We start from the raw sequence: 18,332 nt of genomic DNA on the forward strand, positions 1-18,332 counted from the left end.
ACAATAAGTGCACACACGCATATGACCAAAATTATTATTATTAGAAAATTAGTTTTAATTAATGCAAAATGTGACAAAAGATAATACTAAAAAAGTATAATATTATAAAATCATTGAGAAAATGGCACAAAAAATTTCCGGGTGGGGGGGGGGGCATCATTTGGTTAGGGGGGGGGGGGAGGGTGAGTTATAGTGTTTGGGGGGAGTGGGCACCTCTGGATTATGCCTTACTTACCTCCTGCTTAATTTTCTTCAGTTAAATGATTTTTATTATAAAAATATGATTACCCTCTTTTTATCTAGAAAATGTAAAAAGGAGGTGGTATTTATTGCATGTTAATTATTCTTGTGTGATACTTTTAGTTCTGCTTCATTAGTTTAGGATACACAATTTTTATTAAAAACTAAAATGCTTTTCACTCCTGTATGGGTGCAATTTTCCCAAATATTTACAGTGTATATGTTAATCCAGTTCATGGATTGCATTAAAATCCATTAAAATGTTTGTGCATAATGATTTAATAAACTAACAGACATAAAATTTTAAAAATGGTTAGTTTGGTCTCTGTATCCTACCATCAAATAACAGTTTTGTTATCTAAATATATTCTGTGTACAGACAAAACTCTGGCAGATGTATTATAAATATTTCAAATCTGTATAAATAAAAAAAAGTAAATGTTTGTTTGTGCCAAATATTAAATCTCCGAAAGTTCTTCACTGATTGCTTTAAAATTTTGACACAATGTTTCATTTGAATATGTACATATTTATATGTGTATACGTCACACCTGTGATGGGTAAAAAGATAGATAAAATTATAAATAGGTAAAAATATATACATAAATAAATTTTTTTTGTGTTAGTCTTCTGTTTTGTAAAGATATAGACAAAGTGAGGTATGGAGGGATAGTTAGAGGGAGAGATACAGATATATAGAGAGATAGAGTGAGGGATATATATATATATATACATAGAGATGTTGTGATATAGAGATAGGGAGATAGATTGATATATATAGAAACATAGATGCATAGAGAGAGATTAAGTAATATTGAGAGATATGGATATATATATAGACAGATAAATATAGAGAGAAATAGATCTATAGAGGGACATATAGAGAAATAGAGAGATAGAGATGCTTTGTATATGTGAAACTACTTTAAACAACTTACAAAAAAAATTGAAAGAGGCATAGCAACGCATGTCAGGCATTAGCTAGTGATTAAATAAAGGTTTAATGCCAAAGTTCATTGAAACATAATACATATAAATACAGCAAACAAGCATGTGGACAATGTGATCGCTTGGCTGTAAGCAGGGGGTGAGGCGGAGAGCTGTGATTGGTCAGCAGGCAGGGACTGCCAGGCTCCTCAGTCCCAGTGCGGGTTCGAAACAGCACTAGTTCGTTGTTTGCCATTCGCCCGGGCCTGACCTCCTGACTGCTCTCACAAGTAGCAGCCCCGTCATCCGTGTCGCCGTGCTGCAAACACCAGAACTGTATAGCATTTCAACTGTCGCCTGCCTGGAAGAATGTCCCAGTTATAACATTTACTAGTGTTAAATGTAAGCATTGTAGAGTGCTGGTTCGAGGTCACAATTAAATAGTAACTCAAGACAGTTTTGGTTAAGCTCATGTGCGAGAACAGCTTTGTTGTTTTTCTCGCTTGCAGCGCCACCTACGCAAAATGGCGACTCCTGAGCATAATTTCCCTAATTAGTAGAGGGTGAACCTGTAAACTTTATTTGGCAACAGGATGGAGCTCATCCCCATTGGAATCTGTTTGCACGAGAGTGGTTGGAAGTCGAAGTCCCTGACCGTTGGATTGGTCGTAATGGTCAAAACGACTGAGCTCTTTTTCACTGGCCTCCGCGTTCACCTGACATAACGCCATGCAATTTTCTCCTTTGGAGCTTAATAAAAGATCGTGTCTACGTTCCACCGCTACCTAATGATCTGTCAGAGTTGAGATAGAACTGAAGAGGCCATTGCTTACAGTACTCCAACTTGTTAACCAAAGTGTGTGGAAGAATTAGACTTCAGGTTGGATGTGTGCCGTACAACTAAAAGTGCACACATTGAAAATTTTAAATAAAAACTAGGTTAATTTATCTTCAAATTGATGTATGATTTGTTGTAAATAGTCTAAATTATTCTGTTATATTATACCATTGAAACTACATTCTTTTTTGGACATCATGTATAGTGTGAACATGCATGTTAAACACTATACCTTATTGTTTCTAATATGTTTTCATTAAATTTAATTGATTTCAGTAGTTTTTGGGGGATGGGAAAATTGTGATAAATTACATATTTAGTAAAGTACATACAATTTTGGTGAAGGCAGAAATAGAATGATTAACATATGGTTTTTAACACTAAAAGGTACTGTTCTTAAATACTAACTTAAAATAGTGTTAACATTTTTGTTTGTTAAATTTTGCTCTGCGAATTTGAAGAAATGTGTTTTAGCAACGCAGTTGGTAATGATGGATCGATCTTGTTTAAGGAGAAGACGTCGGGAGAGAAGAGGAATGGCCTGGCCAATCACTGACAAGCAGTGTTGTGATATCTTTGGTTGTGTACAGTGAAGTACTTGTGAAGCCCATAGGACAGAAAAGCCATCACAAGAATGTACTGCGAAGTTTTGACAAACAAAAAAACAAATTTCTGAAAAATATAATTTGTATATTCAAATTTATAAAGTATATTAAGCATAATTTTTTCTTTATTATTAGTGAATGTATTTGTTTAAAAAAAATAGTTTTTTTTTTGTACAACTTAAAAAAAAATATTAAGGGTTTCTGTGTATGCTAATAAGATTTTGTTAGTTATTTTTATTTTGTCATTTCTTGTGCTTATTGCTTATCCTTAACAGACAATGGTGCATATTATATTGCTAGAGAGATGGTTATAATCTGCATGTAAAAACAAACACCGCATCTTCAAACTCGTGGCTCTTTCAAGGTGGTGTGGTGAGGATACGATGTTAAAAAGTAAAAAAAAAAAAAAATACTTTATCAAACACCGTTGCATCAAACCTTTTAATCTTAAAACTGCGTAAAAGTGGTAAAGATTTTGTTTTCTCTGTAGTGGTAACTACAATGTAATCATGGAGATAGCGCTACAAGCTGAGCGCATGGCTGATCAAGAGATGTTTTAGTAATTCCAGTGACAACCTTTTGTCATAAGTGTTTGATACGAGTTCAGAATGTAACAGCTCTAATGCAAGGGTAACTGTAGTTCCTTTACCACATTGCTAGGAACCCACAATGTTCACGTGTTTAGCGACAGGCTAGAATGTATGCTACTACACCTTTGAATGACCTTCACCATTATCTAAAATATAAATATGCTCATCATTGACTGACTCTGTAATGCTGTATGAATTCTGTTTTCATGCGCTTACAGTGTAACATTTTCAGTTTTATCTTGGAAAGATTTGTGCAATGGGAGTGCATGACTTGATGTAGGCTTTTGGACATACGCAATGGCGTATGTCCAAAAGCCTACATCAAGTAACATTTTCAGTGCTCTTTGCTAACTTGTTTCTCCTAGCATTGCTACTGAGTCCGTGGCGCAAAGATAATGTTCACGGGGCCATAGTGTCATATTTTGACAAGGCCGATAGTTTCACCATTTTTAATGTAATAAAGCAGGGGCTTAGTTTGCTATGTTTTATATAATTCAAGGTGTTGGCCTCCACTTGCAAACATGAAGCTACCAACCACTGTTGTGTCAATTTCCCAGCGCTAATGATAGGATTAAATTGGTCGCAAAAAGATGTTGAGGCACATTTGAATTGCAGCGTGCTAATGTTGTTGCGAGCTCTGTTCAATTGAGCACCTTCATTCGAATCACACTGCCAATACAGTAGCCATCCTGGTGTATACTGAATCCAATCCACAGCAAGCAAGATTATTGAAACCCAGAGACAGTTAATAGGCAGTATAGTTTTCCAAGATGTTTTTTAATTAAAAACATTTTTTGTCAAATATTTTTTATCATTTCATATATATATCAGAAATTATTATTTGCACAATATTTTAAAAAATTGAATTTTTAATAAATATTTTGAGTACAAAAATTAAATTGACGTATTCGTTTTATCAACATGTGCTTTAGGTTCCTTACAACTAACTAAATTTGACACTCTCTAAAAACTACCAACTTTGCAAAATCCATTAGATGGTATCAGACTATAAAACGTTACAACTGCCAATAAATACAAATGCAAAGAGTGGCTGGGTAGTTGGTACGATACAGTAACATCAAGTATGCGGTTTCTCGACACACAGGTGCCAGGTTGAGTTCTGAGATGTTTTTTTTTATGCCCGAGTTTACACTGACAGTGAGATGAAAATTACAAGTATATTACTTATATAATTCCATGTAAATCTTACAAGATATTTGATATGCATGTATCATATAATAACTATAATAACATTGTCAGTTTTTTATTTTTTATTTTTTTTAAATTTTGATGTTTGAAGAGTTGTATATTAGGTATTTGGGGAGGGGGGCAGACCCTGGACCCATAGCTGGGCGGCCGTGCTGGGCTCATCAGGTGGCTAACACACGTCTGTGCGTTGTCTGCTGTGGTGTCATGGGGCTGTGGAGGAGACTGCTGCTCCAGCATTGTCAAACTCAATGGACTAAAATCCAAAAACTAAACATTTTCTCCAGTTTTTAAGAAGAATTTATTTTTACAGTATTGTGTAACCATTGCAGAGGTTTTTTAAAAAAAATTTAATTTAAATGTTGGCCATTAAAAAATGATTTTGGTCTGCAGTTTATAAGTTCTTTATACTTAAAAATACTATAAAATTCTGTATGCTTTTTTTTTTGTGTGTAGTATCTTCATAATGTAGCTACATCAGTCTCCAAACGGTGACTACTTAAACTAAATTCTGCAAGTTCTCTGTTATAGAGGTTGCCCGGGCTGAAAACATCATGATATGTATAAGGAACGTCACTACCGAATTTCAAGCTTGTAAGACATACACTTGAAAAATGGGAAATTTTGATTTTAGAGTCCCATTGATTGCACAATCTCGGTGTGTCAAGGCTACGCATCAGCAAAACTCTTGACGCCAATCTTCAGCTTCATTTTGTGGGGAGCCAGCTTAACCCCTAGGCAAGATGTGACGGACGCAACAAATGATAGCGCGTTACAAATTCAAGGAAATGCCTTTAGTTCGCTTGCAGCCGCGACCTTCACTAAGCGGATGTGTTTCGCAAAGGAGAAGAATAGGAAGTTGCCAGACCTTACTAAATGACTGTGTGGCTGACATAGAGAAATGACACAATCTCACTGTTTGTGTGTCTATGACATACCTCGTATGATTTTCTATTATAAAACTGAATTGATTGAATTTCATGAGTCTATGTCACTCTCCAACCCATAAACTATCTACGTATATGCAAAAAATCACGTCGACCTGTTGCTCCGTTGCTGTGTGAAAGAAGGACAAACAGACAAACACAATTTTGCATTTATAATATTAGTAGGGATTTATCTCAGGTCATTATTTTTTAATGTGTTTATGTGAATATTTAATCTTTATATGTTGTTATGAGTAACGTTTCTTGGAAATAATTGTGGAAAAATCAGGAGCTAGAATTTACCTGATTTCACAATACATCTCCACGGAATGTTTTGCTTGTCATTGTTATTCATGGAAAGTAAAATTATGTACCATTTTGTAAATGCAGAAATCTCTGTAAATGCGAAGTGAGAATTTTATGCAACTGCATTGGAAATATGTATGTACTAGAGTAGGTTATTTATGTATCTCTTTGAAATAGTTAGAGAATATATATATTAAGTTGTAAATTCTGAATTTTGGCTTTGTTCACTGCATATGTTGTTAGACATTTCGCAATGCTAGCACATTACTTTCTCTCTTTCCCTCTTTCCTCGTTAACATATTATATTATTAGTTTAAGGAGTGTGTGATAAGTTTGCATAATGTTTCTGTGTTTATATATGCATGTTGGGTTATTTAGAATATCAGTGTACCACGAAACTTTCCAATAATAGTCAGCTCTTGTGGATAAAAAAAATCTGTTATTCAAAAGTGTCTAATATTAGAAAAAGCATGTCGCTTAAAATTAAAATAAACTAAGTGAAGCACTCTACGAGCGTTGGCGTTAGGAGAAGATTTTGGAAAATAACTCTTGATCAATTTTAGTTTTGAAAAACTCCAATACTTTATGCTACTTGACACATAAAGTTAACGACAATGTTAAAGATAAACTCGGTTGTGGTAAAAAAAAATCTGAAAATTCATATTGACCATCAAACTGAATAAATTTTGTATGCCTGTTGTATTATGATACTGAAGCATACAGATTAGTCATGCAACTCTCATCCCTTCCGTATACGTTAGTCAACATGACCAATATAAGCTGAATATTTGGCTGTTGTGGTAGCCATGTTTGTTTACGTCAAAATTGTTTCAATGATTTCCCACTAAGCAGGCCTTCCCCCAGTTCTGTCAACATGTCTCTGTCTTTCTGTCACGCCTCTGTTTCTTTCTAATTAATTACTCAGTCTCTGCAAATGTTTGTCTCTCTCTCGCACAGGATGCGATAAAGTATCGTCTGTCATTTGGGCGCCACTGTGTCGCTGTACGTTTTTCTTTCTTTCTCTCTCTCAAGACATTACTCACTATTCTAAAACCACAATGCAACACAGATGTAAAATTATAATTATAAAAATAACATTCAAATGCAATAGATTACCCAAATTTACACTTGCATACATAATAACCTAGCCAGCAAAGTGTAAAACCAGTAAAACTAGAGTTAACAGGCTTTTATGGTTAAAATAGTTAAATATCAAAAGTACTTACTAGAATATTCATAAGGACAAAAATGCAGTATGAAAAACTAGTCACTATGACCTTGAAGCTTTGTAATCAGCTGTGATACCTCTAACAAACACTCGTAAAAGCGGGGAAGATCAGGGTCTTGCAATGTTACAAAATTTTCACTATGGTAAGAAATATAAAATAATTTATATTTCCATTATTGGAAAGAGACAGTATTGGAATTCATTGGTTTCAGTATGGTTTAGGAAGTGGGATAGAGTTAGGCTTAAAGATACTACATTATTTTCTTGCAAATTATAATAAATTAAAAAAAGATATATTCAAACTTGAGAGAAGGTTGGTGTTTCGTGTCTGTATAATTTGTGTTTGTTCCTTTTTGTCGTACATTATTTTTTTTTTCTCCTAAACTGGGAATAGTATGTATTCCCTACGCTGATGTTGTAAATAGTTTATGTATGTTATAAACATTGAAACTTTTCCATCACACGGTATTTTTTGTAAATAATTGGATGAGTTTGCAGATGGTTGATTGTGCCGAGCGTGTTGCTGGTTGTTTCCCAGGCGTCCGCGGAGCAGGAACCTCGCTCGGGGCCAGCCGCGGGAGAGACCGGCGAGACGGCACCGGCGACGCAGCTCGTGAAGGGCCAGTTGAAGCAGGTGAATCCCCGGTCACCGTCGCCGCTGTTTGCGATGTGTAATGTGTAGAGACCTCCAAAATTCGTGGATTGAATGACCTCCAGGATAGACTCTACTACACTCTACACACTCGGGCAAATGCCACCTGTTCATTGGCTGCTGACTTGTGAGTCGTCTCGACTGGGTGGCCTGTGATTCAACACTTCTTTGAGTGAGGGTCTCTAATTGGCCCTCAGTCCTCCAGATTAACAGTGAACCAATGGTAGAAGCAGTGCTAAGGTATAATTATTTGAATTGTAGCATAGCACGGTATGAATCCGCGAATTTTGCAGGTCTCTAGTAATGTGTGATGGAAGGTTATACTGGTCGTATGGAAAAAAAAAAATCAGAAATGTATGGAAACGTTACCTAAACATACATACCGATGTGAAAACACCAAAATAATCCGAAAAGATGCAAATGGAAATGAAAAAAAAATCACTTAAACAGAAAAGCCAAAAAAAAAAAAAAAAAATATCCATCGAACAAAAATGACTTGTTACAATGCAAACTGAATGATTTGTACTTAAACGTACTTGAATAAATAAACTGAAGTAAATTTACATCACACAGCATCAAAAGAATACACAATTAAGGATGCAATAAATAATGGCTTTATTTCAGTCGGACATGAATGATACAAACAGGGGACGAAGACAAGGAGGGGGGGGGGGGGGGGGGTTATAGTGGTTCAAATCCACCCCACCACCCCTTCCCCCATTAGCACGCAAATCTTTAATTAATTTCTTATTCATCACTGAAACACATTTCATATTAAAAATTAATTAAAATATATACCATTACAAATATTTAAATTTTAGAACGGAAAACTACTAAAATTAGCACTGTGTTACACCTTAAAAATCCAAAAATTTTCCCGGGGGAGTGACCCACAGGGAAGGGGGGGGGGGGGGGGGGGTGGCCATGCTCCTTGACACCCCCCCGTATACAAAATCCTGGCCACGCCGCGGGATGCTGGATGCAAGTGTGCGCACGCGGGTTGTCTGCAGGTGTTGGGGGTGGTTCGAGACGAGGAGGAGACGGAGGGTGAGGTAGACACGGCGGCGCGGTGCCGCGCGCTGGAGCGCAGCCTGGAGCTGCTGCGGCTGGAATACGAGCGCTGCGAGGACTACTGGGCGGGCAAGCTGGAGGAGGAGCGCCGGCTGAGCGAGCAGGAGCAGGCGGCCGGCGACGACAAGCTGGCGGAGCTGCTGGCCAGGATCCGGGAGTACGAGGAGACCTGGGGCCCGCGGGACGGCCGCAGCGAGGACAGCGGGGAGGACCGCCTGTCCACCGTGGAGGAGCGCGCCAGCCTCGAGAGACAGGTACCCCGGGCACGGCCGCACACGACCAAGCACAAGTAGTCGTCTTGGAAGCAGTGGCGTAGCCAGGATTTGTGTATGGGGAGGGGTTGTTAAGAAGCATGCTCCCCCCTCCCCCCGTATAAATATGGATTTTAAGATGTAAAAAAAAGTGCTATTTTAGCAGTTTTCGGTTCTTTAAATTTTAAATATTGTAATGGTAAAAATTTTAATTAATTTTTAATATGAAATTTGTTTGAGTGATGAATAAGAAATTAATTAAAGATTTTGTGCTAAGGGGGGAGGGGGTTTGAACCCCTATAAACCCCCCCCCCCCCCCCTGGCTACGCCCCTGCATGAAAGTACATGTCAACTGCTTCAAATGTTTGTGGTAAGGCACTTGAAATACTTCTACATAAATATATTGATGAGAGTAAGTTAAACAAAAATCTGCAATTAAAAAAAAAATTAAATTATCAAATAAATATAGTTTAAACAACTAAAGAAACATGCTTTTAAAGATTATCAAACTAAAAAGTAAAAAATAATTTTAAAATTAAATTTATGACAATAGTATATAAGCAATACTAGTATAAATGAGAAAAAAGCATGGGGCGCTTAATATTCAAAAAATATGGCACAAAGCGCCTCAAGCTTTTTTTTTTCTCATTTATACTAGTCATTTTATTGAGATTGTGTCCAAATGAGTGTCTTTTTTGACAAATATGTGTACATAAATGTGTCCTTTTTTTGGTTGTGCGTCTAAATGTGTTTTTTGTAGGATTCGTGCACAAATGTGTTTTCAACATACATAATGTGTGCCTTGTTTGTCGTATGTTATCATTTTTGTTGAATGCTTTGTGCCATATTTTTTGAATATTAAGCGCCCCATGCTTTTTTCTCATTTATACTAGTATTGCTTATATACTATTGTCATAAATTTAATTTTAAAATTATTTTTTACTTTTTAGTTTGATAATCTTTAAAAGCATGTTTCTTTAGTTTTTTAAACTATATTTATTTTTAACTTTTTAGTTTAATATTCTTTAAAAGCATGTTTTTTAGTTTTTTAAACTATATTTATTTTTAACTTTTTAGTTTGATATTCTTTAAAAGCATGTTTTTTTAGTTTTTTAAACTATATTTATGTATAATTATCATAGGGAAATGAGTTACCGACACTACCTATTACCATCTGAGATAACTATTTGGAGTTGCAACGTCACAAATAAATGGTAAAGTCTCTACGAATCATTTGCAGTTAGATGTATGGATATAATATTAGAATTTACCGGGGAAAAAAAAACATTTTTTTTTTCGGCGTGGCCGGGAGTAGAACCCACAATCGCTGAATCCGAAAGCTGACGTCACAGAAGTCGCGCGCCTTAGACCGCTCGGCTAACGAACGTAATGAAATGGGTGGGACATTTTACAGTCATGAGTCACTCACTCTTAGTCGAAAGAGTTACAGACGGACAGACAGAGTTACAGACGGACAGACAAACATACAGGTGAAGCTAATATAAAGCATGTAAAAAAGAAATGCAAAGTTTAAACCCCAAAATCTGTATACATGTACATTTTCTTGTAATGTTCCTCTATGGGCCTTTACCCATGACTATGGTGACAGCTACAGACTGCTTTTATTTACTTTAATTTGAAAAACCATATGTAGAAACTAAATATATTTTTTTTTACTCCTTATGTATAATTTTAGGTTTTTTTTTTTTTTAATAAAAACCTAAAGTGAAGAGTTATGACATTATTTTTGTATTTTAATAGTTACAAAAAGATAATTTAGGTGAATTTCACTGCATTTCAGTGTTATTCAGTGTTATTGACTTCCATTTCAGTGTTTGGCGTTTATTGACTTAAACTCACTGTTATTTCAGTTTTATCGCTATTCACCGCACAATCTTGCCTCTAGCGTCGGGAACCGTCACCGCAGAGCACACTTGACAGCCCTCCGTCCCTCGCCCTCCGACCCGCCGGCTGACCACTCCCGGCCACGCTACTGGTCGGCAGCTAGTGTAGGGGAACCACTTCTCTGTCAGCTCGTTGCATCCGCCATGGTTGCTACAGGACTAGAAAACCGGGAAAACCGGGAATTGTCAGGGAAATTAAAATGGTCAGGGAATTCCGGGAAATGTCAGGGAAAATTCTACGAATTCTGAAAATTTTAAAGTTGCGTATAATTCAAACAAAGCTTTGTTTTGATGCGCTCGTACCGCGACCGAATGACTCCGCTAAAAGGCTGCTGCTTAAGTCACACTGCAACTGCATATCAAACCCTCTGCTAAAAACATAAATTCTGCGTACTGCACTTTGTGCTACAAAAGTATTCAACTCAGCAATATGGGTCGAAGAGCTCTCACCAGCCATGTCGAAGGAAAAAAAACACATTCGCAATTCGCAATTCTGCCGTCAAAATAACACAAAAAAAAACTTATATTACCTCATGTTGAAATTTTTATATTACATTTAAGCATATGCACGTTAATATTTATGGTATGTACTTCAAAAGAAAGTCAGGTAATATTTCTCTTAAATTTCTGGAAAACAGGGAAAAGTCAGGGAATTCTAAGATTCTATTTTTGTAGCAACCATTCCCGCGCTGGAACACTTCCGAGACGGTCCAGGACTCCGGTCAGTCAGCCGCCGCATCCTCGCGAGAGTCTCTTCTCCTCAGACGTGCCAGGGGTGCGGGCGTGACGCACCTCAACCTGCTCGGGCGTGCTTCCGTCTTACCTCGGGCGGCACGCGAGCCATGAAGACTGCAGATGTCTGTCTGTCTGTCTGTCTGGAGTCAGTTCACACCGGGTGGCAGTGCGGGCCAACAGCAGCAATTAGCTCGTCCACGGGACTGTCCTATCACGTCTGCTGCTTGTACCGGGATACTTATGTTCAGGAAACAAATTGGTCTCACGTCAAGAGGCTTCCTAGAATCACACGTTGCACTCGTGAAACCGGTTTGCGACACGTGAGCGGGTACGAAGGACGTTGCAGTCCGTGCAGTTCTCCGAGTGTGGGGCACCGTCTGCAGGGAAAGAGCTCGGGCGGGCGGGCACTAGCGGGCGAGGGACTGCAGCACACGACGTGCGGGGGTGGTGACGGTGGTGGGGGATCTTGTGGCAGGTGACGGAGCTGGAGGAGGAGTGCGAGGAGTTGCGGCAGAGGGCGGAGCACGAGCGCGCGCGGCGCGGCGAGGAGATGGCGCGGCTCTCCCTGCAGCTGCAGCAGCTGGAGCAGCGTGCCGCATCTGCAGCTGGAGGTCACCTTCATCTACCTTCCTCTTCCCTTCTGCGCGTTGTTCCACTCGAGTCTGCATGCAGCCATTGTATAAGGCCAGAACCTTGTCTCAGTTGGACTGCATCGCTTTGATGATCGGTGATAGGTTCGCAGTTGTTTCTTCCACTCTCGGTACGGCTGTGGCAGGGGCGCAACACCGGTGGGGGGGAGGGCAAGGGTATTTTGCCCCCCCTCTGAAGCCTTGAAGTGGGGGCAAACGGGGGCAAAGAAAGTGCTGTGTAATCAATTTTTAGATAATAAAACTGCTTAAATAGCACCATTTTCCACCCAGATTACATGATTATTTATTTTAATTGATATTTTTTGTTCTATGTAAATAATTTTATTACTTGAAAACTGTTCATTTCTAATGTGTATATATCTATGAGATTGATACTCTATGCACAGAAATGAACGTTTGAAACAAAAAATTGCAAAGACCCATGTAAGGAGCTATTGACAATTCAACGGTAAACGATTAATTTGACGCCGTTGTTTATTTAATGGAAAAATGTTAATCTGATATTCATTTATTTGAATTCAATGAAAGATTTTGTGTCCCGCGCTATTGTTGCGCGCGGATGAATTTCAAGTAAATACCTAACTGTGGCCTAGTAGGAATAACTCATATTTATATGAACTGATTTTATCTAAGCACAGGCCTTTTACATAGAGGTTAACATACATAATTAATTGTCTAACCCAAAGTGGGACCATTTGTACACACTGTGTGTATCCTCTCACTACATACAGCCATTGTATAAGCTCATAACTAGAGACCCAAATATTTTGTTTATTCTCTTGGTCTCAGTTGGACTGCATTGCTTTGATGGTCGGTGATGGGTTCGCAATTGTTTCTTCCACTCTCGGTACGGCTGTGGGCCAGTCAGCCACCGGCCAGCAGTTGAGAGACAGAATCAAATCAAAACCAAACAAAATAATGGGAGGTTCTACAGCTCTCCAGTAGGAGAGAAAATGAGTAGAGATCTGGAAATTTTATGGATTCATTTGGCGTCAGGCTATAAGTTTATAGTCCTATGAATACTGTACCTATCGGCCGGTTTCTTTGGCCCCTCTGTCGTAGAGGAAAGTGGCAGAACAATTGTGAACTGATACTCAAATTATAAATGTCCACAGTCTAACTGGCGACCAAAAGAATCTGAGAAATTTGTGGGTCTCTGGTCATGACGTAAAAATCAAACATATGTGTCGTGTTGAAAGTAAGGATTCTCTGCACAGACAGCCTACAGCCATTGGTTATTCGTTCACAGTGTTCACACTGGTACGGCGTTACTTGCCGCAGTTGGTACCACGGACCTGATCGTATTCATGTGGCGATGTGGTGACTAAAGGTCCGTCATCTATGAAAACCGAGGCTTGACTTGGCATCATAGACTTAATGCAGTCTGTTTCAAATGGGCTCAGTTTTTTTTCCATATATTTTTTTGTCCATTTGACTATACCAATGTTTTTACACAATTGTGTGGAACACGTCAAAATATTAGATAAATGTTAAATATACAAAATTAAAGACATGTAAGAAAAAAAAAACAGCAATACAGGTATAATAAATATAGCCTATAAAGATAAAAGCAAATACAAGTATACACAGGGGGCTGTAAAACAGTATTACAGGCACAGTCAAAAATAGTTCTAAATATACAGCTATAAATGGTAAAACAGTAGTACAGATGAGGCAAAGATTGTACTAGTTACTTAAGCCCACCGCACACGGTACAATATTTTCTACTAGTTTGCTTACTAGAATGCTTACTGCTTTCTGTATTGTGTAGGCTACAAGCTGAAACACTAGGTGCGCTACAAGTTTCTGCTGCACACGATTCTAGCTGCCTTACTAGTTTTGTTAAGAGAATATTCTCCACAACAAATTTTTATTATGATAATTCACATTTTTTTTACTGCATACAAACAAGGCTCTTCTGTGTTTGCATTTATTAAAACGAGGAGTTGGTCACTATTCCACTTCCTTTCCGCCCATGTTTATCACGACATGCGCGCTTGAAAGTGTGAACAACCCCTCGTGCTGTTTTACGTGAGTTCTGATTGGCCACTTCTTAAAATATTGGAACAGACCAAGCAACGAAAATAGGACGCTGTCTATTACGCAAAACCAGAAGTTACCCAGCTCGTACAGCTGCTAGTATCCAGTGTTTGAATTCGAGTGAAGAAACTAGTGGTAGAGCCAGTACGACTCCTGGCTTGCAACGTTGTAAGGAATGTTGTACCGTGTGCGACGGGCTTTAATCTTGCAAACATTGAAATGGTGTCGAGAAAGGGAAAAGTTTGAGGTGAGAGAATAAGCTGGCCTGTTCAGATGTTGTGCTGTGTAGTTTCGGCCCCAGTGCCTGTGACCCCCCCACCCTCCGCAGGTGCCGGGCGGGACGTGGCGGTGCAGGTGGCAGGCCTGGAGAGCTGCGGCTGGGAGAGCCAGCGCTCGCTCGTGGTGGAGCTGGACTCCGGGAAGCCGTGTCTCCCCGCCGCGGTGAGTCTCGCCCGCCCCACTAAGCCGCGTTTCTATCATCGACCCGGCAAAAGTTTTACATTAGCATAACATGTTGCATCAGGGGCGCAACAACTAAATTTCCAAAGGGGGGGGGGGGGGGCAATATACCTTTTTATAAAGAATCATCGATCCCCCTATTGAAGCGGGGGGTCCGGGGGTCCTCCCCCGGGAAAAAATGTATTTCAAGGTGGAAAATGGTGCTATTTAAGCAGTTTTATTATTTAAAAACTGATTACACAGCACTTTCTTTGCCCCTGTTTGCCCCCACTTCAAGGTTTCAGGGGGGGGGGGGGCAAAATACCCTTCCCCCCCCCCCCCCCCCCTGTTGTTGCGCCCCTGTGTTACATGCACTTGTCATGTCGAGAGAACGGTTGATTGGGTTAACTACGTTAAAAAAAATATTGTGGATGGTAGGTTAGGTTAGTATAGCAACATTAAAAATACTGTAAAAATTTATTTTAATAGTTCGTTATGAATTACCTATGTAAGATGTTTGCCATCCCGACCTAACGATCCGTTCACACAATTTCCACAGTATTTTTTTGACGTGATAACGTCTTGTAAATCGATGAATGCCAGCTGCACGCACGGAAAAGCATGACACATTGTCACGTTCCGCCCGAGCCGAGCGTGCAAGCGAGAGCGCGGAACAAGCGATAGAGAGGCACGATCGGCTTGTGACGCATCTATCTCCCTTCCACTCCGTCGGCCGATGTGTCTGAGTAGAAGAGAGACAGCGGCAGCACACAAACCTACACGTGAAACTGTTTCGTCAACTGTTTATAAAGTGAAGTGAAAAGTTAATGTGGTTTTGTATGCAATTTTTCATCAATGTTTTCTTATGACGTTATCACGTAAACTTATCGTCAGTAAACTAACTTCACAGACAAACCCCGTTTTTGGTGCATATTAATTTGTTTTGGAATAGTTTTTTTTTTTTTTTTAATGTCATCGAACCAGGCGGGAAATTCATTATAGTTAGAGGTGTATGAAATTCGCAATTGCGATGAATGCTGAATAGATGCGAAAATTTGTCAACTACCACGATCATTTGCGATGCTTCAACGTTTATCAAATGTAATTTCGAAACGTGCAACTGTAATCCCCAAAAAAAACCTCCGAACTCCATTTTTAAAATTCACTCTTGTCATTACTTAATACATACCTATATGTGCGTTGTACACATGCGCTTTAATTATTTACAACAACAACAAAATCAACAAGAATAAACACGAGTAAACAATTTTTTTTAAAAGCTACAAAGTGCTGAAAATCACATAATAGATGCTATGTATTAAATTTTGAAAATGCTCTTTTCATACACCTTTAATTGTAGTGTGTTTATTTATTCACGAAGGAACACTCGGCTGTGTGTTGCGTGCGGGCAGGAGGACGCCGAGGATCTCTCGGACGGCCGTGGCAGCGGCTCGAGCCGCGAGGAGGACGCGCGGCGGCTGAGAGAGCTGCGCGCGCGCCTGGCCGAGGACTGCCACGCCCTGCTGCGCAGGAAGGACGCGCTGGAGCACCGGCTCATGCTGCTGGAGCACGGCGCCTTCCCCCCCCGCGCGGTGAGAGCGATGGCGGCGACGCGCTTGCCCGCCTCGTGTCCCCTGCAACATGGTGCACGGTTCCTCCCGACACTTGGAGATTCAGACGTATCATTTTAAACGAAGGGTACTCTTGCCGTGATTTAGAATTGTTCGATTGCTTAAGGTAGATAATACCATTACATTTTGGAACACACCATTTTTTTTTTTTTTTTCACTGGTTGTTGTAGAAAAACAGGCACATGCCCTACTATGCACGGTTCCTCCTGATACTTGAAAATATAGACGTATTATTTTAAACAAAGGGTACTCTGCCGTGATTAGAACTGTTCAATTGCTTAAGGTAGACAATACCATTACATTTTGGAACACACCATTTTTTTTTTTTTTTTTTTCCACTGGTTGTAGAAAAACAGGCACATGCCCTACATAGCGCACCCTGAGTACAAGACTATCGTAACTCAAAAAATTGAGTTTATGAGATATTTCTACCATAAGCAGGAAAATATCATCATCTAGGCACTGCAAGACTATCGCAATATTATACTTACTTTGGGACTTACGGCAAATAATGCATTGTTGCACTCTGGAAAACATTATATAAGAATATGTGCAAGACTATGGCATCTGAGTTGTGATAGTATTCCGGATGTGTTTGGTGTAATTTTTTTTCTTTTTTTTTCCCCCGTAGCGCATGTGCTGATAAAAAACCCTCGTAAGCCAACTCCACTTAGTCCCTTTTCTGTTCGCAAATTATAAAAAAAAAAAAAAAAACTTGTATCTTTGTCAGTCGAAACGGTGCTCCGAAAGCTCGTGAGTTCTCCTGTAAAATTGACTGAAATGGAGTTACGAGGTTTTAGAAGTAAGCTGACGATATGCACGGTTCCTCCCGATACTTGGAAATTCAGACATATTATTTTAAACGAAGGGTACTCTGCCATGATTTAGAACTGTTCAATTGCTCAAGGTAGATAATACCATTACATTTTGGACACACCATTGTTTGTTTTTTCACTGGTTGTTGTAGAAAAACAGGCACATGCCCTACATATATGCACGGTTCCTCCTGATACTTGAAAATTTACAGTAGCGGATCCAGAGGGGAGGGGGGGGGGGCTAAGGGGCTCAAGCTCCCCCTCCAAAAGCATCTGGGTCCACTTTTTTTTTAGTGTTTGCCTTGATAAAGCCCAGCCTCAGCTGGGTCAAGCCCCTCCCCAACCCAAAATCCTGGATCCACCACTGGAAATTTAGACATATTATTTTAAACGAAGGGTACTCTTGCCGTGATTAGAACTGTTCGATTGCTTAAGGTAGACAATACCATTACATTTTGGACACACCATTTTTTTTTCTTTTTTTTTTTCAACTGGTTGTTGTAGAAAAACAGGCACATGCCCTACATACTATTATGGTAAATCAAACACACTCACTGCAAGTATCATTCAAATTAATGTGCTCACTGTTTGTTAGCAAGCCTTATTGCGATGCAACGGTTGCAATTTTGCGATTTCTTCAATTTTCAAAATAGGGTTAAAACTGTTTGTATTCATAATTCAATGGCTAAACTTTTTTTTTAAATTTATTATACATGAAATATTCTTTGAGCCGGGATTTAAAAAGGTTTTACTGTATGTGAATTCCTAAGCATTACTATTTATAGTTTGTTGCGCTCTCTACATAATGCTTGAACGTTACTCTGTGTGATGTTCTACATTGGTGTAGGGCCTAGTGACACCAGCATTAATAATGACGAAGTGACCTTGTTGCTCCCTCATAGAGTCTAGGGCCTAGAGCTGGGGCTACCTACGTCAGAGGTGCCCTGGGCATGGAGCTGTGTTGAAAGGCAACGCCGGTGTCTTACCGGACGCGCATAGGCATGAGGCCCTGAGGTGTGTCTGCACGCGTCACTAGAGAGCGCACGTGTGGGCAGGCGGAGAAAGTCTGAAGCGCAGCTAACTCGGCGTGGGGCAAGGGACAGAGTGTCGCACGGCCGCCCAGCGCTGAACAACTAGCGGCGGTCCAGACGCCTGCGGAAAGTTGAAGTTTAAGGACCACACCGAATGGAATAATCAAATAGTTGTAAATGGCGATGGGTCAGATGCCGGTTTTTCCGAATCAGAATCCCAGAGAGTACATCTAATACACACCTCGAAA

At 39.5% G+C, this 18,332-nt stretch overlaps 1 protein-coding gene across 7 annotated transcripts in view; it reads left to right on the forward strand.

Annotated features, from left to right (window-relative positions):
- LOC134541332 (ninein-like protein) overlaps nucleotides 1–18,332 on the forward strand; it is a 100,328-nt gene that overhangs the window by 67,396 nt on the left and 14,600 nt on the right. For 6 of the 7 annotated variants that reach the window (XM_063384748.1, XM_063384743.1, XM_063384746.1 and 3 more), the window contains exons 15-19: nucleotides 7,405–7,500; nucleotides 8,529–8,843; nucleotides 11,955–12,090; nucleotides 14,498–14,610; nucleotides 16,020–16,199. In XM_063384748.1, coding sequence (XP_063240818.1) covers nucleotides 7,405–7,500; nucleotides 8,529–8,843; nucleotides 11,955–12,090; nucleotides 14,498–14,610; nucleotides 16,020–16,199 — 840 coding nt within the window. The remainder of the gene's footprint in view (nucleotides 1–7,404; nucleotides 7,501–8,528; nucleotides 8,844–11,954; nucleotides 12,091–14,497; nucleotides 14,611–16,019; nucleotides 16,200–18,332) is intronic. The other variant, XM_063384749.1, reaches the window with a different exon arrangement.

This window comes from Bacillus rossius, chromosome 18 (assembly GCF_032445375.1).
Source record: "Bacillus rossius redtenbacheri isolate Brsri chromosome 18, Brsri_v3, whole genome shotgun sequence".
Taxonomy (NCBI): domain Eukaryota; kingdom Metazoa; phylum Arthropoda; class Insecta; order Phasmatodea; family Bacillidae; genus Bacillus; species Bacillus rossius.